Source organism: Hypanus sabinus, chromosome 1 (genome assembly GCF_030144855.1).
Source record: "Hypanus sabinus isolate sHypSab1 chromosome 1, sHypSab1.hap1, whole genome shotgun sequence".
Classification (NCBI taxonomy): Eukaryota; Metazoa; Chordata; class Chondrichthyes; order Myliobatiformes; family Dasyatidae; genus Hypanus; species Hypanus sabinus.
The window spans coordinates 99,250,922-99,274,568 of record NC_082706.1 but is presented as its reverse complement, the minus strand read 5'-3'; the positions used below and the strand labels follow the sequence as shown (position 1 = coordinate 99,274,568).

The following is a 23,647-nucleotide window of genomic DNA, read 5'->3' as shown; positions in this document are numbered from 1 at the left end:
ATACTCAGTAGAAGTACAGTTAGGTGATCAGACTTTGAGGTGTGGGCATGAAATAGCACGGTAGGTATTCTTGATGATGGTGTAACAGTGGCCCAGTGTGTTTCTTCGGGTACTACAAGTGATTTGTTGATGGTAATTATTTAGTGACTTTCTCAAACTGGTCTAATTAAAATCCCCAAAAATGAAGGCATCAGAGTTTATTGTTTCATACATATTGGTCCCATTGCTCACATCGTCTTGAGCCTGTTTGACATTTGCCTGAAGTGTAATGTACACCATTAGCAAAATGATCGCTGAAATCTCCACTGCAGATAAAAAGGATGGTACTTAATTGCAAGATATTCTGGGTCTGGTGAGCAGAATTGGGACAACAATGGTACATTTGTGCACCAAGGGGAGTTCATCATGAGGCATACACCTCCACTCCTGCTTTTGAGACAGTCAACCCAAAATATTGACTGTATTCTTTTCCATGGATGCTGCCTGGCCTGAGTTCCTCCAGCATTTTGTGTGGGTTGCCTGGATTTCCAGTGTCTGCAAATTTTCTCCTATGTGGAAAGAGGATCAGGGCTCGTTTTGCTGTCTTGTCACCAGTTGTGGTCTGTGTTGCTTTGTCAAGCATTACGGATAGGCTATATTGACGCTGAAATACGTGCCAACATTTGTAGGCTGCCCCAGGACATCAAGCTGAAGTGCTGTCAGTCATGAATTGAGCCTGACCATCAACTACAATTGCCAATTCAAGTTTCACTTCCACAACACAAGGTTGTTTAGAATTGCAAATGCTGTTTCAGCCATGGATGCAAATGACAATAAACTGATCTAATCTCTCCAGAGAAAAAAAATCAAAGAAATAAAAGTTAAACTGTAAAATACTTGGCCTGGGAACTGTTGGGCAGCAAAATATTTGTGTTTTTGCAAAGGAGATTCTCAGTAACTTTGTTCAGCTTTCCGCAGTCTCTACTTCCTGAGGAGACTGAGGTCCTTTAACATCTGCCGGACGATGCTGAGGATGTTCTATGAGTCTGTGGTGGCCAATGCTATCATGTTTGCTGTTGTGTGCTGGGGCAGCAGGCTGAGGGTAGGAGACACCAACAGAATCAACAAACTCATTTGTAAGGCCAGTGATGTTGTGGGGGTGGAAATGGACTCTCTGATGGTGGTGTCTGAAAAGAGGATGCTGTCCAAGTTGCATGCCATCTTGGACAATGTCTCCCATCCACTCCATAATGTACTGGTTAGGCACAGGAGTACGTTCAGCCAGAGACTCATTCCACCGAGATGCAACACTGAACGTCGTAGGAAGTCATTCCTGCCTGTGGCCATCAAACTTTACAACTCCTTCCTCAGAGTGTCAGACACCCTGAGCCAATAGGCTGATCCTGGACTTATTTCCACTTGGAATAATTTACTTACTGATATTTATTTATGGTTTTATATTGCTATATTTCTACACTATTCTTGGTTGGTGCGACTGTAATGAAACCCAATTTCCCTCGGGATCAATAAAGTATGTCTGTCTGTCATTCTGGAGATGCTGGAAATCTCGAGGAACTTGGCTGAAAAGTTGACTTCATTTCCTTCCTGAATCCTTCCTAGAGGATTCTATATTGTTATTTTCTCTTGTTCTACCTAGGGGCAAGGTGATGAAATCTGTATGGATAACATGCAAAGCAAAACTTTTAACAGTACTGTCATACACTTGACAATAATAAACCAATTTACCATTTCAAAACAAAGTTGGATTGCACATCTGGTGTTGAAACTCAAGATTTTTAGCTGCCCAGGCATACTCAAAGTTGCTAATGTCCATCTTGAGAGTATCCTGTCTGCATCATGGTGTGGTTCAGCAATTCTAATGCACAGGTTCGAGAATGTAGTAGACACAACCCAGTCCATTCAAGCTACAGCCCTCACCAGTGACAGCATTTACAAAAGGAGGTACCTCAGGACTGTGAGCAAAGCCCTGCCTTCTCGCTGCTGCTCAGCAGGAGGTCCAGAAACCTGAAGCTTCAGCAACAGTCACTTTCCAATAACCATTAGGATCTTGCCAATCAGGCTCTACTCAACCTCAATACTACCTCAGCAAAGGAATGTCACAGACCAACTCTTGCACCATCTTGGATATCTTTCTGATTGTGGAAAAGGCATATCTCGGTCTCAATTTACTGTCTTGTATAATCTACAAATTATAGTCTGCTGTCATCAACTACACGTCTATGATGCAGATGCAAGCATGTTCTCCATTATACCTAAACCTCACTGTACTTGTGCACATGACATTAAACTGTGTGAAGATCTATGTCAGACATGACCCGTGAACACTGCAGCCCTAACTAAATAAGTAGAATGGATTCAGGAAGTAATTATGAAGGCCACTTGCTTAAGTTCATCAACTCAACACATCTACAGTTAACAAGCATTGCAGGAAACATTTGTATGGGGCTGAGAAAGCAAATTTTGGGTGTGGGAAACAGGGAGGAGACAATTGGCTTTATTCAGTGCCTTGGGCAATGTATTTGATGAAATGATGGTGCCTTACCTAACAGGCACCTCTCCCTTCTCTAATCACCATTTTAGCTTGTGTGGTAAAGGGACAGCGCTTGGACCAAATCCGAGTCCCACCTCAATGCATGCTTCAGCTTCCTAGCCTTCAACTTCATAGCTGTAGAAATCAAGTCATTTAACATGTAGTCAAAAGGGAAAAAAACTATCATATGAATGTCAAGTTCATAATGTACTGTGCTGCTACAAAACAAAAGGTAATTTTTTGGCATCTATACCCTTTGCAAGCCTCTGCAAAGAAATCTGTACATGACCCAAATACAGAAAGACCTGGTAAAGTTGCAACGCAAAGGCACTGGAGGGACTCTTCAAGTCAGGCAGCGCATGAGGGTGTCAGATAATCAACGTTTCGAGTTGAGGCCCTTCCTTTGGGCTGAAAGAGCAGAGTGGCTAGTATCTTTCAAGTCCAAATGCAAAGTCTCAATCCAAAACCCTGATTGTCCATTTCCCTCCATGGATGTGGCCTGATCCTCTGAGCTGCTTCTGCTTTTGGCATGCTGACAGCACCTGCAGTTTCTTAGGACTCCATTGTATAATTGCACAAACCTTGTCACAACCAAATTCTGCAAAGAACACAGAGAAAACCTTAGCCTAACATTGCATTTGATAAATGGGTCACTCCACTTTAAATTTTAAAGGACATCCATTCCCACGATGATTTTCACCAAGTCTCAAAGCCCTTCAAGGCCAAATTAGCTATGCACCGTCACTGCTGTAAAATCCTGCAGCATCTTCATTTCCATTTCTGACCAAAAAGAGCCTGCTGGAACTGTAACAACGAATACCCTACTTTACTGCTTCTTCAGGCATGGTTAGGGCTGGTGGTATCAAACATAGCAACAACCTTAAACATACTCTCTTGTGTTTAATGCTTTCCATCCCTCCCGAAGTGGACCAGACCTGTATGCTGTACTCAAGCAGTAACCCTCCCTGTGCCTGTCTCCATGCCCAGCAGTTTCTGATCAAACTTGATAGCAGTAAACAGACTGCCAGCAGACTAGTCACAGCAACATGAAATGTGCCTTCCTTTAGTGAGTCTCTCCTTCACCAGGTATTTATTGAGGCACAGGCCTTCTGAGAGAGGGTCCAATCAGCAACCATTCTACTTCTGGTCAGTCAAAAAAAATATTAGAAACATTATTTGGACTCACCACAAGTTAAAAATATCTCAACACCCCTAATCCTATTAGGTATGGTGGGACATCAAACACATCAACCTGCAGATTTTACAGATCAGCAATTACATTCGGCTAATATCTTCCCCCAAATCATTTTGTAACCCAGCATCCTACAGTTCCTCGTCTTCCCACTGATTAAAGCATCCAACTCATATTGTAATCCACCTCCATCTGCATAAACTCAGCACCCTCTTCCCACAGAGCAGGCCGACCAGCTCCAGTTAATCTCTCCCTTCTCATTTGAACTGTGTAGCCCCACTATGTTGCGTTACTATTGAAGTTGAAGGGAGTGTCAACATACAGCACTACAAAATAGCCAATGACACCATTCTATTTGGTAAAATCTCAGATAGTGAGTGAGATAGATCAGCAAGTTGAGCGTTGTCACAACAATTTGCGCCCATTGTCAGCAAGACCATTGGAACTCACTGTGAAATTCGGGAAGGGAAAGTCTGACACACACACTATGTACATTGAGGGGTACAGGTCATGAAGAGGGCATAGCAGCAGCTCTACTTTGTTAGAAGAGATTTGGTATGTCACCAATCTAAAAAAAATCTCTAGGTACATGGTGGACAGTACTGACAGCCTGCTACACAGGATCTCAAGACATTGCTGAGGACTATAGTTACACCACCTCCATTGTAGGCACAACCTTCCCCACCGTCAAGAACATCTTCAAAAGGCAATGGCTCAAGAAATTAGCAACCATTACCCAGCACCCCCCCCCCCCCCCCCCCATCAACACTGGGCAGGAAGTATAGGAGCCTCAAGACCCATCCCCCAACAGTCAGATTTCTGAAAGGTCCATGAACGCCACCTCATTTTTATGGACTATTGTAACTTCATATAGTAACTTAGTGACCTGGCACCACAGTACTGCCACACAGTAATAAATTTTATATCCTACAAGACATCTGATTCTGATTCTCTTGGCTGAGGCACACCCTTAATTACACAAAACCTCAAGTTCCCAAATTAACAGTGAAACACTTGTCATATCAGAAATAAACGCCTACATTACACCAATAAACTTTTTTTTCCCCCACCACTCTTATCCCAGATGTGTTTTGACCTCACCTTAATGATTTCAACACCACACCAATACCCAGCAAGGTCAAAAGATCTCACCTGCAACATTGATCAGACCTCCTGTAATGAGGGTGGGGAGGACAGGAAGGGGATAATTGTAAACAAAGCAGCCAACTATGACATCTACAGACACAATGACAAGTATTGACTGCCCCAAAACACAGCTGTCCTCCAATCTAATTACAGGAAAATGGAGGAATCGAATACCTCAGCAATTTCAAAGCAATTACTTGGAATATTATCTTTAAGAAAAACTGGAGAAGCAAATTGTGGAAAATTTCTAAACGGGCAATGTGCAGGTGGAAGAGTTGGCACAAGAGCTGTGGGCCGAGTAGGAATTCAGCAGGAAGCAGGCAGTATCTGTGGTAAAATAGGACAGTCTGTGTTCTTTCAGGTTGAGATCCTTCATCAGGTCTAAAAAGAGGGGAGACAGTTAATATGAAAAGTGGATAGATGGGAGAGAGCAAGAGCTGGCAGGAGATAAGATGGATCCTGGTCAGATGGAGAAAAATGGGAATGGCACAGGATGCAGGAAGCTGATAAGTGGAGTTGACAATGGACTGAAGAAAATGGGAGCTGATAGGACAAGACTGTGGACCTTGATAATAAAGAGGTGCATCTCCGGGAACCAAAGGCATATGGTCTTAAAACATAACATACAATTGGCAGGTATCGAAAATGGCTTGCATGTAAAATTCAGGATTGTTTAATGTCATTTCCAGGACAAGTGTAAAGAGAACAAAATAATTGCTACTCCAGATGTGATGCAGCACATAAAATACACCAAGATAAAGAACACAAGAAATATCAATACACAAGATAGCATAGATTACATATATACATAGATTGATTATATGTCCATAGTGACATTAGGTACAGGAGAGTGTACATAAAGTAACTGACAAATTATAAAGTGGTTGGTTAGTGGATAGAGCAAGACATGTGACAAGGCTCCACTTGTTAGGCTCATGCAGAAAGGGAGGAGCATAGGATCTGGGAAACTTGGCTGTATGGATTCAGAATTGGCTTGCCTACAGAATGCAGAGGGCAGTAACTGACAGAGTGCATCTTCTCTGGGGCAAAAATAGCTAATATACAGAGGTGGGGGGGGGGGAAGAGAAGGAAATTTAGGGGATTGAAGGAAAGTATAGGGAAGATGTCAAGGTAGTCTTTCTTAACCACAGGTGGGTCTGTGGTAGCAGTAGTAACTGGATACATTAGGGACATTTGAGAGACTTTGATAGGTATATGGATAAAAGAAAAATGGGAGACTATGTGAGAGGGAAGAATTAGATTGATCTTAGAGTAGGTTAAAACATTGACACAATATCATGGGCCCAAGTCCCTGTACTTCACTATGTTTTAGTGCTTTTAACTTTGATATGTAATAAACATTGTATTGTGACCACAATTGCTGTAACTGCAAAACAGAGCTTCAACTGTTGCTCTCACTTGCCCAGTCCCACCCCTCTGACATCAGTCAGCTGGCACACACAAACACACCCGAGTAAGCAGACATGGCATCAAGTTCTTCAGAAAATAACACCCCAGCACCCACTCTCGTGGAAAGCCCCATCTGCTTCGTGGCTCTAACTCTAGTTGAAAGACTGTTTACTCAAGGGTGCTCAGGAACACATCGCCTGCGATAGGCTCAGCTTCCTGTCTGCCCTTCTCAACTTTGAAGCAAGAGTTTTTTTTTGGGGGGGGGGGGGTTCAAGACAACAGGGATTGGGTGCATTCCCAAAGATTTCTGCTCCCAAGGTTGAAGTTAAAGATCTTAAAATGTAAGGGCAGCAAAGTATTGCTGTGTCACAGTTCTAGACACCAGAGTTTAACCCTGACATACAGTACTGACTTTGTGGAGTTTGCACATTTTCCCTCTGACTGTTTTGACTCCTCACAGACATTCAGGTTTCCTCCCATGACCCAAAGACACACAGAAAGTTTAACTGGCGATTGTTAAGCTACTCCTCGTGCAGAGGTAAATGTGAACTAGAGTTGGTGTTTCTGAGGAAGTAGAAAGAATATGAAGAAATAGCACTAATGTCAGATTAATGTAAATCAGTGATGAAGACTGAAGGACCTGTATCTCTGATGGATTTCTCAAAGACCTCGAGTAGTTTAAGGAACAGTAGTCAAGTCAGGATGGATGATGGTGGATGGTTATCTGTCAACATTCATGCATCTCTCAGCGTTGGCAAACCTCAGCACCTGGTCAATTCTCCAGCAGCTTGATGTGCAGAAAGCAGTTGCCACATTTTCCAATACAAGCAGCTGCACTTCAAGCCTGCAATCAGTCATGAAGCACCTGGAGAAGCCCAGACGTTATGAAACTCTCGTGGTCACTATACTTTAAAAAAAAGACACATGGAGTCTGCTGGAGCAGAACAGTGGCAGAGTGGTAATGTTGCTGCCTCTCAGCTCCAGAAACCCAGGCTCAATCCTGACTTTGGGGGTTACAGTTTGGAGTGCATATATTCTTTCTATAACTGTGTGGGTTTCCTCAAACACACCAAAGAACTGGTTGATAGGTTAATTCACAGCTGTAAACTGCCTCTAGTCTGTTGTTGAATGGTAGAAGAACTGGTGGGGACTTAATGGTAAAGCGAGACATGGGGATTAATATTGTTGGCTATGTGATGATCAGTGAGCCATAGAGTCCATTGTTATACTGTGTAACCTGCAGACTTTTTTCCCCTACAAGTTAAAAAATCTAACAATAAAACACTTCTATGATGCTAGTGGTTATGGGTTTAGTGCTAATTTTTATATTAGCAATGGCCCAAAGACAAATTAAAACTTTAGTATGTGGTAGCCATGAAACAAGTGTCACCATTGAGCATTACCCTGGCTCATGGCAGAGAAGGCCATCTGCTATTACACTATATTAAATTGAGCACTATTAATTGCAGCTCCCTCATCATCTCCTACATTGGTAGTATCTACATGAGGCACTGCCCCAAGGCAGCAACATCCATCAAAGATCCCCAATATCCAGACCATGCCATCTTCTTGTAGCTACCATTGGACAAGAAATATAGAAACCTGAAGGCCCATGCCAACAGGTTTAAAAACACCTTTGACCATCTGATTCTTAAAACAACCTGCATAATTCCAGTTGCCTCCTCATTACAGCATCACCATAACCACCTTGTTCTTCAATGGACTGTTTTGTTCTTTCTTACACATGTTTTCTTGTGAATGTTGTGCATCTATCTAATGCCATGTGCCCGTGATGCTGCTGCTAGCTTTTCAGTGACAATAAGCTTACATTTTGAAAAAAGTGAGCCACTCAGCTCAAGGGAAATTGAGAAATGGACAATGAATACCAGCTTTGGAGATGGCACATCCTGCAACCAAACAGAAAACAAATGTTCATTTTATAAGCAGTGGCACCAGACTCAACTTATTCATAAATCTACCTGACTCACTAATGCTAACACTGCCCCGCAGGGAGAAGTGGGATGGATGTGACGTTAGTGTTATTTGTTGCAAACCACAGGCTGTAGCAGAGATATGGCTGAGTAATGCTGGGGGAATGGTGCAATATTCAGACGGACAGCATGAAACTTATCAAATGGCTGTCAGTACACTAACAGGAGGAACAGTAACTGGCCTGTTTATTCCAGGGTACTGATTGTCAATTAATTCATTCACTTCACAGTTGCAAGGTTAAGAGGTTGGTCAAGGAAAGCAACCCGTGTTACTAATAGACTTCAAAAAAACACTACTACAAATCTTCCCAACTTCAAGGCATCCTATCATGGGAATTGCTAGCTATTTATTGACACAAGGTACTATGAAATCCTATTTGAGTACTGTCTAAATGAGTGCTATCTAGGCAGTACATTTCAAAATAACAGTACAATCAGTACAAGGGAAAAGCAATAACAGTGCATAATAAAAGGTAACACGAGTGAATCTGCAGATGCTGGAAATAAATAAAAACACAAAATGCTGGCAGAACTCAGCAGGCCAGACGGCATCTATGGGAGGAGGTAGTGACAACGCTTTGGTACCGAAACTGCAAGGGCCAAAATGCTGTACATTGACAATTAAAGAGCTAACCTTCATTGTACAACAGAACTGTTCAAGGGTTGCTTAACAGTGAGAACTTATGGATTCACTTGCAAGGACTAACTTGATATTTATTCTTTTCTCTTTGTATTTGCACAATGATGGTTTCTGCCTTTGGTGCAGTTTTTAATTGATTCTTTTGTTTTCTTTGTACTTATTGTGAATGCCTTCAAGAAAATTAACCTCAGGGATGTATATGGTGACACAAATGTACTTTAATAAATTGACTTTGAACTTAGAAGTTGTCTTGAGCAAGGTGGCATGTTTTCTCAAGCTTTTGCATCTTCTGGCCAATGGAAGGGGTGGGGTTACAGAAGGTGGGGGGGGGGGGGGGAGGAGAGAATGACGGCAGATAAGAGTGAATGGACTCAAGGCTGGATAATATTCCAGAACTCCATTTTAAATAGGAATACCTCTCATATGGCAGCAACTACCTACCCCTCAACCGTGATTTAAAACAGATAAACAACCACTGCCACAATTTTGTTGTGGAATCTTGTTGTACATAAACTTCAAGATTCCCCAGAGTACAACTACACTTCAACATTTCATGCTACAGAAATGGAAACCGTATTGTAACTTGAAAACAAGTACAGTGATATTGATTTTGGCAAAAAAATGAATACAAACAAATTCCATTGCCCGGCAGTTCCTGTCTACCTATCCCTGGGTTACATGGCCCTAGAGTGTCCCTAGTAAAGTGTCCCCATTGGTTCTGATGCAGAGCTTCAACCCAAAATGTTCAATCTCAGATGTAGGTTAATCTGGAGTTCCTCCAGTAGCTGTGCAGCACCGATTTGGAAGGTAGTGGTTCTTAAGATTAACAAAAAAAAAATCTCAAACCCTATTTTAGCTTCAATGCACACATCTTTTGACTGCCATATTTGAATATGCTTTGAACTGGTACATTACACTCAGTGAGCCAGTCACACTGATTTCCCAGTCACTGACTGCAGATTTAGCACAGAACAATCAGAAAACTCACACTGTCATGGCCAAATACACCAAAATATATCACAACATAAAGATCAGCCAGATCTTTACCACCTCAACTAAATTCTAAATAGACATCCTTGTACTGAGGCTATGCCTCTGCTCCTAGACCTCCTCAAGAAACATCCTCTCCACATCCGCTCAATCTAGACTTTTCAATATTCAATGAGAATCCCCCTCATTCTTCTAAATTCCATCAAGTACAGACCCAGAGCGATCAAATGCTCCGCATATGATAACTCTTACTTTCCGAATCATTTATGAGAACCTTCTCTAAATCCTCTGCATTGTTAGCAAATCCTCCCTTAGATAAGGGGCCCCAAAACTACTCTCAATACTCCAGGTGAGGTCTCACCAGTACCTTATAAAGCCTCAGCATTACATCCTTGCTTTTATATTCTAGTCCACATGGACTGAATGCTAACATTGCATTTGCCTTCCGCACCACCGACTCAACCTGCAAGTTTGGGAAATCTTGCACGAGGACTCACAAGATTCCATCCATCACTTCTTTGCCCATTCTTCGAATTTGTCCATGTCCTTCTGTATCCTCCCCGCTTTCTCAGCACTACCTGCCCCGCCTCCCATCATCATATCATCTGCATACATGGCCACAAAGCCATCAATTTCTTCATCCAAAGGCAACACAAGTGAATCTGCAGATGCTGGAAATAAATAAAAACACAAAATGCTGGCAGAACTCAACAGGCCAGACAGTATCTATGGGAGGAGGTTGTGACGACCTTTCGGGCCGAAACCCTTCATCAGGATGATTTCTTCATCCAAATCACACAAACAGAAGCTGTTCCAATAACAATCCCTATGGAAAACTACCAGTCACCAGCAGCCAACCATAAAAGACTCCCTTATTCCCGCTCTTTGCCTCCTCCCAATCCTCTATCCTTTAATACCATGCGTTTTTCTCTTGTGAAGCAGCCTCAAAGGCCTTCTGAAAATCCAACTACGCAACATCCACCGATTCTCTTTTGCCTATCCTGTTTGATATTTCCTCCAAAAATTCCGAAGATTGTCAGGCAGGATTTTCCCTTCAGGAAAACATGCTGTCGAGCCTATTTTATCAAGTACCGAGACCTCATCCTTAACAATCGACTCCAACATCTTCCCAGCCACTTAGTTCAGGCTAATCAACCTATAATTTTCTTTCATGTCAGCAGTACAGATTTCGAGAGGAGCTTAGAGAACACAGCTGCCACAGGTCTGGGCTCGAGGTTTGACCTCCAAATACCATTTACATCAAAATATCAAAAACTGTGCCAATTCATAAGAGTGAGTGAGTGTTATTGCTATTGTCAGCTTTTGTTGTGAGAGGGCTCCTATGCTTTGAGAAGTGGCTCAGCCTTCACAATGGACTTCAAAAATTCATTTTACATTTACTTCCTGATAACATGCAAGTTGATACACTGAAACAGCAATACAGCAGCATCATTTGAATACTTTTGCTGAGCTCCACTTGTCTCAAGGTGCACCTCACCTTTAACCAAGCCACAGGGTTATTTAAGAAACCGTACATCTCCAGTCCAGAGCCAAGGTCACCCCAAACCCCAGTCAGAGCTGCTAAAAGGTAGTCTGAAGATGCCCATTTTCAGATGTAGAGCACCAATCGGTGACTCCCTCACAGAAAGTTCCGCAAGATTTGCAACTTTCCGCAAGAAAGTTCCCCACTACATGCCCTCACCACATCACAGAACTCCACTGTTTAGTATTCTGAGGCTGTCTTACTGGTTCTAGTCTCCCTCAGTATTGGAAACAACCACTCAGTCTTGCAATATGATAAATTCTAATGAGATTTCCCCCTGCATTCTTCTAAACTCCAGTGAGTTCAGGCCAGAGCCGTCAAACACTCCTTATTCATTTACCCTTTCATTCCTGGAATATTCTTGTGAACCTCCTCTGGATCCCATTCCAATGCTAGTGCATCTTTTCTTGGATAAGGGGCCCCAAAGTTGCTCACAATACTCCAAGTGCAATCTGACCAATGCCTTATAAAGCATTACATCCTTGCTTTTATATTCTAGTCCTTTTAGCCTTCCTCACCATTGACTCAGCCTGCAAAGTAACCCTTGGAGAACCCTGCACAAGATCTCCCAAGTACCTTTTCACATCTGATTTTTGAACTTTCTTCCCATTTAGAAAATAGTCTGTATCTTTATTCCTTCTACCAAAGTACTTGACCATACACTTCCCTACACCATCTACCAAGTCTTTGCCCATTCTCCCTAACTGTCCAGTTGGGCAAACTGCAAACCAAGTGGTGATCACTAAACTTACAGCAGTTGCACAGAAGGTAATGTGCAAAGTCAGCAGGACTCTGTCTAAAAAGGAACCCAACACTGAAAACCAAGCACTTTTGTGAAGAACAATCCATGGGAGGTACTCAATCACTGTACAAAGGAAAAAAATACTTGGCATTCTATATGTAAACACCTAGCCTGTTATTAGAGATAACAGCTCAGAGGATTTTGGAACCTAGGTAGCCAGCCAGATTATTTACATAAAACAGGGCTGACATTGGAAGGAAGATATGAACCTGACCTTAGAAATTTCAGGTCTCCCAAACTGCTTTTAAAACCATTGTGAACATTGTGTTGCAATGGAATAAACAATACAGCAGGCTCTCCCACACAGAAAGTGATAACAGCTACAAATTGCAAGCACAGAAGAAAAACATTACCATAAGCAGTGGCTGCTATGATTCCCAGTCAACATTGCCCATTTTTGCCTCTGTCCCACTTGCATAAGGCTTGCACTCACATCGGTCTGTCACAGTTGAGAATTCCATATTTTTGTTACGCTCCCCACTGCTCAAATGATGGAAATTCAAGTAATTCTTACTTTCCTGTACTTTTACAAGATCTCAGCTAATCAAAAGTGGTGATTTCAAAGTTATTCAGTCCTGGAACGGTGACAGCAGCAGAGATAGGTACAGTGTGATGAGGGGTCCTCTGCACAGACGGCACTACTCTATGCAGGCTGAATGAGAAAATCCTGCTTTATGGCAACAATTCTATGTGTAGGAATGGGGAGAAGAAAGGAAGCGCAACTGGAATGAAGAGTAATTGCAAATCTTAGAGACGTACCTCCAAGACACCATAAGGATTACGCTGATCCAGGGAAGTTAGAGGTACACATTCTTGAGGCAAGGACTCTGAGAAGGAGGCCAACTGAGAGAATGGAATATGTCCTTTAGATAGGTTCCTATAAGATGTACAAAAGAAACAGGTTTTCTTAATGACAATAAACAGATACAATCAGCTTATCAATCTGCCTGGAGTCACGATGGCATGGCCAAGATACTGGCAAGAGCATCAGACCCCAGGACTGTATATATTACATTGTAAACATTTATTAGCCTACAATGAAGCAGAAAACCATTGAAGTATGAGCAAGAAAGGCAGCTTCTGTGGAGGGGTAAAAGGCTTGTTATGGGTGACAAGGTAGCACAGTGGTTAGAATGACACTTTACAGTTTGGTCCTTCGGAGTTCACAATTCAACTCCTCTTCTGTAAGGAGGATGCACATTCTCACCATAGAATGTGTGTTTCCCCAGGCGCCCGTAGTCTCCCGCAGCTAAAAGACATACTGGGTAGGTTAATTGATCATTGTAAATTGTCCTGTGACAATTTACCCAAGCTGGCCAATGGCTGTTGCTGGGGCAACACGGCTCAAAAGGCCAGAAGGGCCTACTCCATGCTGTACTACTAAATTAATGGTTAAAGTGGGCCCCATACTGGTAAAACTAGCAACACTTGCTACTGGAGTGATGGTAATTTACAAAATATGCAATGAACGTTTTAGGAACAGCTTCTTCCCCTCTCATCAGATTTCTGATCAGTCCATAAACACAACTTTGCTATTCCACTTTAGCAATATTGTTTATTTTTCTTGTTATAGTATTTATGTATTGCACTATACTGCTGCCACAAAACATACATTATGACATTGTCAGTGATAATCAATGCAATTTTGAGGTAGACATGGGGATCAGAAAGGTTGTCCCATCTCTACTACTACAGTACCTTGCTTGGAGATTCGGCATCGAGATATAATGAATGCAATGAAGGGGCTTGGATTGAATAACCGATAGCAAAACTCATGCCAGCAAAAATGCGAAGAAAGCTCCTTTTAAGTGAAAGTATTCACCTGCGCGATTGCAATCCAAGACATAGGAAAACATCCCATCCCTTAAATTTGCATTGTATTTCAATAAGATTACATCTGATCTTGTGCCTTGCCCATTTTCCTAACTACCCTTTACCCAATAGTCTCAATCCTTTGAATCTACCCACCTGAACCTTGAATCCATTAAATAAGTATCAGATTTATGGAGCACAGAAACAGGTTCAATACAGCTCAATTCCAGCCAAGATGTCCAGCTGAGCTGGTCCAATTTACCAACATTTCACCCACATCCCTCAAAACTTTTCATTCCCAAGTACCCTTTCAGATGACTTTTAAAGGTTAACATTTCCTCAACCACTTTCTTTTGCAGCTCATTCAGCACATCTGGCACACTCTAAAAGGTCATTTTTAAATTCCCCCACCCCCCACACCTTAAACCTATGTTTTTTAGTTCTTGATTCCCCAACCCTGGGAAAACAACAGTGCATTCACCCTATTTATTCCCTATTTATTTTGTATAAAGGTTGAGTTATACTTATGCGTTGCATCTACACCGCAGGGTGACATGCACCTCCCCAAAAAAGTAACTCGCGCTTCGCGATGATGCAAACCACAACAACTGTGATTGGTCCAGTTGTAGCGTCAGATTTCCTCCTGTGCATTTCCGGTTGCTTCTTCTCCACCATGTCTGTACACCGATGCGAAATAGATAAACCAAATCGTCAAATCTACCTGCTGACATGTGAAAATGTTTGAAATGCATTTCGCTATCCATGTCTCTCACGAAGAAACTCAGTGGCATAAAAACTCCACCGCCAACTAGCGTTTTGGCGCACACCAATGCATGCTCTCAACAGCGTAGAGTGATGCAGAAGTGAAAATCAGGGCTACGCTGTAGGCTGCATGCACAAATATAAATCAGATTGGGAAGCCCTTTCAGCCTGCTGGACAGGGCTTCCATTGAATAGGTTTTCTGATTTACCTCAGAAATCAAGAGCTTTGCACAATTCTGAAGAAAAGCACAAATTGGATTTTTCACGTGATATTTGAATAGGGCAACAAATTGGCATGTCACAGCAGGTAGGGGGAGAAAGATGAAAATCACCTTTCAAGCATGAAGCTGTAGAGATGGCAGGAGTTGAAGAGGGATTAGAAGATATTACAAAAACACCACAATTGATAGGAAGATAGTTGCAGAATTAGCAAATTCATAAACCCTAACCAATGTTTGAAATCCAGGGCGAAAACTTTGACTATGCTCTAATGTTTTACAAGAAGCAATATCCCAGACATCTGCAACAAATTCCTGCAGAAATTATGTACGTTTCATACTGAATTTCATTAGCTCTATTATACAAATTCTGTTCAGTCAGTTCATTTTTCAGTCGATGAGAATGCAGCTGATACCTTTAACAACATGAATAATACAATTTGTAAATTAACTTTGATTTCTTTCAAGGTTAATGTATTTTACTGTTCTTTAGTAGCTTTAATACTATAGACTTCATTCAAATCACACATCTGATATGACAAGCAGCATTGTTCAGTTCCAATATATTTGCTTCCCACTTCCCAAAATTCAGGAATAAAGCATTCATATGAACTGGCACACTGCCTGTGCTGACACCAAATCAGGTTGAACCTACTTTTTTCTGTGATATAGCAATTTTACAGGAAGGCAGGTCACCTGCCCGGGGTACTGAGCTTCTGAATTCCCCCGTTTTTCTGGGGAACTCCCGACGCCCAATACACAAGCACCTTCCATGTATCTTTTCAGCAGCACAACACAGGAGACATCCTACAAGGTAAATCTTCCACAAATGTCCCAGCTCACTGGTCCATGGCTAAACCTGGCACAAGTACAACAGTCCCAATTAAATCAATGCCTGACACAGTTGCTGGAACAATGGCATGCAACATTATTTGATTTAATTCAACCAGTTTAATTGTAATTAATTGATAGAAAAGCCTGCGCACATTTTCTAGTGCTTTAATCGTGCATATTTTAATTGCTCCCAGTGTATTATCCCATTTGTGTATGCCAGGGATTTAATAAGATGAACAGTTATCCTGGTAGAAAGATCCACTGGCAAGTCAAACACTTTCACAAGGAGTTTCTTTCCCAGTTGCTTCAACACCCTCATCCCTGACAGAAGCCAGAATTATTCTTCCCCCCCCCCCCCACCCCACGCCAACCAAGGATAGTTGCAAATTCACTGTCTTACACACCTGGTGGGGTTGCTGCTTCACAGCTCGAGCCCAGGCTTAAACCTGACCTTAGGTGCTATCTTCGTGGAGTTTTCCATGACTAAGGGGGTTTCTTATGGGTGCCCCAGTTTCTTCCCACATCCCAAAGACGCGCACAGTTAGGTAGGTTACTTGGCTGCTTTAAATTGCCCCTGATGTGTAGTGTTCAAATCTGGGGAAAACGGATGGGAGTGTAGGGAAAATAAGATTGTTTAGGGTGGGTAATAGATGACCAGCCCAGACCTAGTGGGCTGAAGTGCTCGTTACAATGTAGGGGGAAGGTGGAGAATTATGGGAAATAAAAGAGAAAGAAAGGTAGGGCTGGTGGGGGGGGGGGGGGCGGGGAGATTAAAGTGAGGGGGGAAAAAGAGAGAGAAAGAGAACCAGACTAAAATTATAGATAGGGATGGGGGTAAGGTGGAGCAGGGTTTTCAACAGAGGTCTGTGAGTTGGATGTTCATGCTGGCAGGTAGGAGGCTACCTAGGCAGGAGATAAGGTATTGCTAAATAGACCTGCGTTTGGCATCATCTTAACCCCCCCCCCCCCCCCCATCCCTCCCCACGGACCTCCCTCCAGGCACTCATCCCTGCAAATGGAAGAAGTGCTACACCTGCCCCCACACTTCTTCCCTCACCACCACCCCAGGCCCCAGACAGTCCTTTCAGGTGAGGCACCACTTCACCTGCGAGTCAACTGGGGTGATATACTGTATCCGGCACTCCCGATGTGTCCATTTATACATTGGGGAGACCCGCTGCAGACTGGGAGACCGTTTCGCTGAACACCGGCGCTCAGTCCTCCAGCGGTGGCGGGATCTCCCTGTGGCCACACACTTCAGTTCCACAGACCACTCCCACTCTGACATGTCTGTCCATGGCCTCCTCTACCATCAAGATGAGGCCACACACAGGTCGATGGAGCAACACCTTATCTCCCACCTAGGTAGCCTCCTTCCTGCCGGCATGAACATCCAACTCACAGACCTCCGTTGATACCCCTGCCCCCCACCCTTACCCCCATCCCTATCTATTATTTTAGTCTGGTTCTCTTTCTCTCTCTTTTCCCCCCTCACTATAATCTCACCCCCAGCCCTACCTTTCTTTCTCTTTTATTTCCCATAATTCTCCACCTTCCCCCAGCCCATTTCCCGCCAGCCTATCACTTCCCAGCTCTCTACTTTATCCCTCCCCCCACTTCTTATCCCCCCTCGACCATCCCACGTTACTTCACTCCTGATGAAGGGTTTCGGCCCGAAATGTCGACACTACCTCCTCCCATAGATGCTGTCTGGCCTGCTGAGTTCTGCCAGCATTTTGTGTTTTTAAAATAGAAGCATACTAATTGGGGGAAAAGAAACCAAAGTTTTGAAAATTCACCTGTCGAGCACATAATCCTCTATCTTGCCAGATTACTATGTCAGCTTTCTCACTCCATCAGCATGAAGGGTTTGGGGAGAGGAGACAAAAAAAAACAGGCCGGAATGATCAGAAAAGTCATAAATGTTATTGAACAGCAGATGGCTTAAGGACCAAATGGCCTACTTTTGTTCATATTTTTCCAAGGCCAATTATCTATCCTAGTATATACTTATTTGGCTAGAATTAAATGAGACACACACTGGGAGATATTACATTAATTAGGTTCTGCGTATATAACAAATTGTGAAAAAAATCAAATACACAAGCACTTCACACAGAGTGCACATTGTTGAAGTGGATCCCTAACGAAATCAGTTATCTGTTCAACTTGAGATAAAACAATGAGAGATCTATTCCAAGGAGGAGTGCAATCCCAGATGCTCAAACACCAGGGCAACAGAATGCATGACTGCATGTAAAAAGGCCCAAATAAAATGTTAACTGTCAGCCCAGGCTTGGTGAGTTTCTTAGCCATGTCAGCACAATATTCACTTAAGTCTGTCTCTGAAACTGAGCCAAGACTGATCACAGAAGATGTCTTTGGAGGAGTACTGATGAATTCTAAATTATCTGCCCTCCTATGGAAGATTGGATCGACATTCTGCAGTCCATAAACATCCCTTAAAACAACCTCACTTCCAAATAAGTGAGGAACACTGTTGTTTGCAGAGACTCTGGATATTGAAATCTGGAGCAATATGTTGAGGGAACTTAGCAGGTTGAGCAGCCACAGTGAGAGGAAAGGAACTATTGACATTGCAGATTGAAACCCTGCCTCAAGTCCTGGTGTAGGGCTTTGATCCAAAAATGCCCAGTTCCTTTCCTTCCACAGATGCTATGTGACCCACTGAGTTGCTCCAGCTGATCGTTGCTTTTGGGACTGAAGCATTTCCTACGTTACAACTGATACAAAATTCTCTTGAGTAGAAGATTACAATACAAATCAGATGTTCTTGAACTTCAGACAAGCGGCAATGCAAGATGCTTCTTAAGTTGCATGCCCTTCTGTACGTTGCACTGGCAGCTCCATCCTTGGGATGGCAAAGCTCACTTTGCTGTTGCATCACAATATATAGCCAACAGTGCAAAAGTGTGCAAGTGGACAGACATTCAAACCTTAACAAATCTGTAAGCTGCTGACAAGAAAAACAAGTCACACTATTTTCAACTTTATCCAGCAAAATACAAGGTGCAAATGGAGGTAGCAGGTTCCAAGTGCCTGGGCTCAGTACAGATCTTGTGTGGAGTATGCATGCTGTCCCTCTGAGTGCAAGGGCATTCCACTCCAGGGCTTTGCATTTCCTCCCTCCCACATCCCAAAAGTGTCTACTATGAATAAACCCCGGTGTAGGTAAGATGCAGGAAAATCAGGGTACGATTTGTAGTCAAACGAGAGCGCTTAGGTTACAGGGAAATGAGTGGGATTGCTCCAGTAGATAAAAGATTCAAAGGTTGACTACGTTAAGGAAATTTATTATAAGCAATGGGAAGCCAAACTGTTCATGTTTCTGTTATACCACGGTCAAGTGACTTTAAAAAACTGCAAAAAGCACAACAATTCAAATCTTCTGATTCAAAGTGTACATTTGTATAGGAAATATTTTTTTTGAAATGACAAAAAGGTTTATATTTTCCACCTGCCTACATTCCAATGTTCACGTGGTGCTTGAGGACTCACAGAAAACTAAATAGGAAAAATTGCTTTCTGATTCAGCCTGAGAATTCTGCAATGCAATAAATTACTCACCTTTGCAGCATCACTACTACAGACCACCCAGGATCGCTGGAATGGGGAGGTGAGGAATTTCCTCAGTTTGGCATTCCTTTCCACTTCAGTGAGTGGGTCATCATCCCTATTCCTGTGGCAGGTTCTGCCGACAGATTTACATTCCGGATGGCGGAAGGAGACCCAAGTCAGTTGCACCGTCACAGACTTTCAACCCATCCTCGTTTTAAATCTGACAACTGTACAATAACAAACTCTACACTTCAATCCAAAGTCCAATTTCCAAGAGGAAATGCACATGTGACATTGAATCACCATCAGCACAGGTGTACTACAGGGCTGTTGAGTCACCTGCTCTGTTCACTCTGTCCTAGGTTCAGCTCCAATGCAATATTTAACTTTGCCGATGACACCACTGCCAGCCATATCAGCACAGAGGATGGAAACCAAAAATCTGGCTGAGTGGAGTCACAACAACCACTCACTTGACATCAGCAAAATCAAAGAGCTGATTATCAGCCACAGGAGGAAGGTGGCCGAGATTCATGAGCCAGTCCTCATTAGGGGATCTGAGGTGTTCCAAGGATCAGCAACTTTAAAATCCTTGGTATTAACATATCAGAGGATATTCCCTGGCACCAGCACACAAAAGTTATCAAAAAGGCGGCAAAACAGCAATTTTACTTTCTCACACACAAAATGCTGGTGGAACGCAGCAGGCCAGGTAGCATCTATAGGGAGAAGCGCTGTCGACGTTTCGGGCCGAGACCCTTCGTCAGTCAGCCCTTCGTCGACAGCGCTTCTCCCTATAGATGCTGCCTGGCCTGCTGTGTTCCACCAGCATTTTGTGTGTGTTGTTGTTTTAATTTCTAGCATCTGCAGATTTCCTCGTGTTTGAACTTTACTTTCTTAGTGTCAACAAAAACTTTGACAGTTCTGTAAATGCAGAGCATCTTTACTGGTTGCACCGTGCTACGGCATGGAAACACCAAAGCTCAGGAATGGAGAAAAGCTACACAAGATATTAATACGGCCCAGTGCCTCATAGGCAAAGTCCTCCCCAGCCTTGAGTATATTTACTTGGAGTGTTACCACAAAAGAAAGCAGCATTCAACAAAGACACCAACCCCCCCAAAACACACAACCATCCAGGCCATGTGCTCTTCTCACTACCACTAATTGGGCAGGAGGTACAGAACTGACACCACCAACTTCAGGATCAGCTATTACCCTACAACCACCAGGCTCCTGATCTGGTATGGATAACTTCATTCACCACTATTCTGAACAAATTTCAGAACCACACAATTTGTCTTCATTTGCATATCAGCTGTATGCCAGTTTGTTTTGATTTTCATATAAATGTCCACAAGAAAAGGAATCTCAAATTAGTGTATGGTTACATACATTGATAATAAATTTACTTTGAGCTTAAAATTACAACAGTATAAAAACAGTGTCAACCTTGAATCATTGCACAGCAGTGCCAGAAGGTCATGGATTAAATTTCCACTCTCAAATCTAATTGAAGGCTACTGTGCAACAATGAGAAAATTCTTAAAATGCCCAAGGCAGCACCCCCCAGACAAATCCTATACCCTAAATTAGAAGCAATATCAACTCTGGAAGGGCTCAGCAGAGCAGAGAGCTTCAATCGGAGAGAAACACAAAGCTGATTTTTTCTTTAGGAGAGGGCCACAGACATTGCACTACAATGAGAAAGGTATTTTACAATTGTGTTTTAATATTGCAGTAAGGAACAGGCAATTTCTGTACTGGTATGCACGCCAGGATTTGTCAAGATAAGTTACATTAAAAGCAATTGGAACAAAGTATTACAGAAAGGTACAGTCACAACCGTGTGAAAGGAAAAGCATCAAGATTCACACAGAATTGTCTACCTTAAAAGTCCGGAGAGTTGTAACCAACCTAGTTTGGAAAACGAGGTGCTTTTCTACCAGCTGAAGTCAGACGGAAGAAACAGCTGAAGGTGTTCCTTGACCCTTTTTCAATCCACGTACCTACCCAAACAGCTAAGGACAGCACAGTAGTGCAGTGGGCAGTGCAATACAATTACAGTGCCAGTGACCTGGGTTCAATTCCGCTGCTGCCTGTACGGGATCAAAGGAGGTTCAAGAAAATGACTGCAGGATAGAGCGACTTGTCACATGAAAAGCATTTGATGGCTCTGGGACTGTATTGACTAGAACTCAGAAGAATGAGTGGTGACTTCATTGAAACCGGTCGAATCATGAAAGACCTTGATAGCATGGATGTGGAGAGGAAGATTCCTGTGATGGGAGAATCTAAGACCAGAGGACACAGCCTCAGAATAGAGATGTATCCTTTTAGAATAAAGACAAGGAGGGATTTCTTTAGCCCAAGAGTGGTAATCTGTGGAATTCTTTGCCACAAGTAGCTGCGGAGGCCAAGTCTTATGTATACTTAAGGCAGAGGTTGATAGATTCTTGATTGACCAAGGCATGAAGGGATATGGGAGAGAAGGCAGGAGATCGCAGTTGAGCTGAAAATTGGATCAGTCATGATCAAACGATAAGGGAGACTCAATGGACCAAATGGCCTATATCTTATGGTAATGAGTTTGTGGATTCTCTTCTGTCCATCTGTATTTCCTGTGTGCTTCAGTTTCCTTTCACATTCTGAAGATATATAGGTTAAGTAGGTAAATCAGTCTCCTGGAGATAATTGGGTGGCATGGGCTTGTTGGGCCCAAGGGTCTGTTCTCTAAATGTGTTAGAACTAAATCTACATACACCACCTTCTTTGATATTCATCATCCTTAGTGTTTAAAAACTTGTCCCTCAGATCTCCTTGAAAATTTCTCCCCTCCCCTCAGCTTAAACCCATATCCTGATGATGGTCTCAGCCTGAAACATCAACTGTATATCCCTCTACACAGATGCTGCTCAACTTGAATTCCTTCAGCATTTGTGTGTTATCTACATCCTCTAGTTCTAGACACCTCACCCTCTAGTCCCACACCCTTCAACTTCTTTTCAAAAATTTCTTTAAGGACGCCTTTCCACCTCCCATGTTCTACTGAGAATAACCCCAGACAATCCAACCCCTCTTAATCTGCAATTCTCCATTCAGGGAAAAATTCACTGAATCTCTTTTGCAAATCACTCCAATTTTTTTTCCAGCAGAGTGGCAACCAGAATTGAACACAATACCCAAGTGCAGTCTAACTAACACTTTGTACAGCTTCAACAGGATATCCCAACTCTTAAAAGTTTACCTCAGCAAGCACTATCATTTGTGCCATTCAGTGTCTACCCTGTCACAGGCATTCCTTTTATTCACTCCACCACTCTCCCTTCTTTGCAGATTAAGTGAGGCTCAAGTCCCAAATCATTGTCCAGAATCAGTAATGCTGTCTGATCCAGGTATTTCCAGCATACTGTGTTTGTGTTTGATACCCAGCACCTGTGGGTTTCCACTTCTATGCAGCAAGAGGTGCCAGGGATGCACAACTGAATTAAGCTTGATGCACACTGTCACCTGTAAAGATTTTAGGGCAGCTTGCTAGATGCTAAGATATGTATTTAAGGGAAAGGTCATTTAAAAAGAGACAGAAGGAACTACAGAACCCTGAATGCTAAATTCCAATGATTAGCTGTGCTTCTGGCCGGGTGAAGCAAATCCAGGATGCAGGAAAGGCCAGAACTGGAGAGGAACAGAAGGTTCAACTACCAGCGTGTCACACAGAGGGGCTGGGGAAGGCCACGAGGGTTGGATCATTATCTGTCTTTGTGTCTGTACAGGAACGCAGGACAGACAGAAATGAAGGTTAGAGACTGTATTCACTGCAGAACCCGGTCCATCCTTCCCCTGGAATGCAACCACTCTCAGCATGCAGGCCATCTGTTTCACCTTCAACAGCCCTGCCCAAATCTGAGCCGGTGGGGCTCACTCCGCAGTCAGTGTAATAAAGCATGGGCCCTTTGGTCAACTGGTCTATTGCAACCAAGATGCCCTTCCAAGCCAACCCCATCTCTCCAAATCTTTCCTATCCATGCACCTGCCTCATGCCTCTTAAATCTTCTTGTGGATTCCACATACACACAATCCTTTTTGTGAAGTTGCCATCCATCAAGGCTTTGCTTTCTTTAACTACAAGAGCAGAAAGTGGAAGGCCATTGGGATGGGGATGCCACAGCCCCCCCCACAAGTACCTCCATGATGGTGA

At 42.9% G+C, this 23,647-nt stretch overlaps 1 protein-coding gene across 1 annotated transcript in view; it reads right to left on the bottom strand.

Annotated features, from left to right (window-relative positions):
- LOC132395717 (myelin basic protein-like) overlaps positions 1-19,646 on the bottom strand; it is a 171,939-nt gene extending 152,293 nt beyond the window's left edge. Inside the window, exons 1-2 of the mRNA XM_059972668.1 lie at positions 19,459-19,646; positions 13,004-13,121 (exon numbers count right to left, since the gene is read on the bottom strand). Of these exons, the coding sequence (XP_059828651.1) occupies positions 13,004-13,121; positions 19,459-19,469 (129 nt within the window). The 5' untranslated portion in view covers positions 19,470-19,646. The remainder of the gene's footprint in view (positions 1-13,003; positions 13,122-19,458) is intronic.
- Between the last annotated feature and the right edge of the window lie 4,001 nt (positions 19,647-23,647).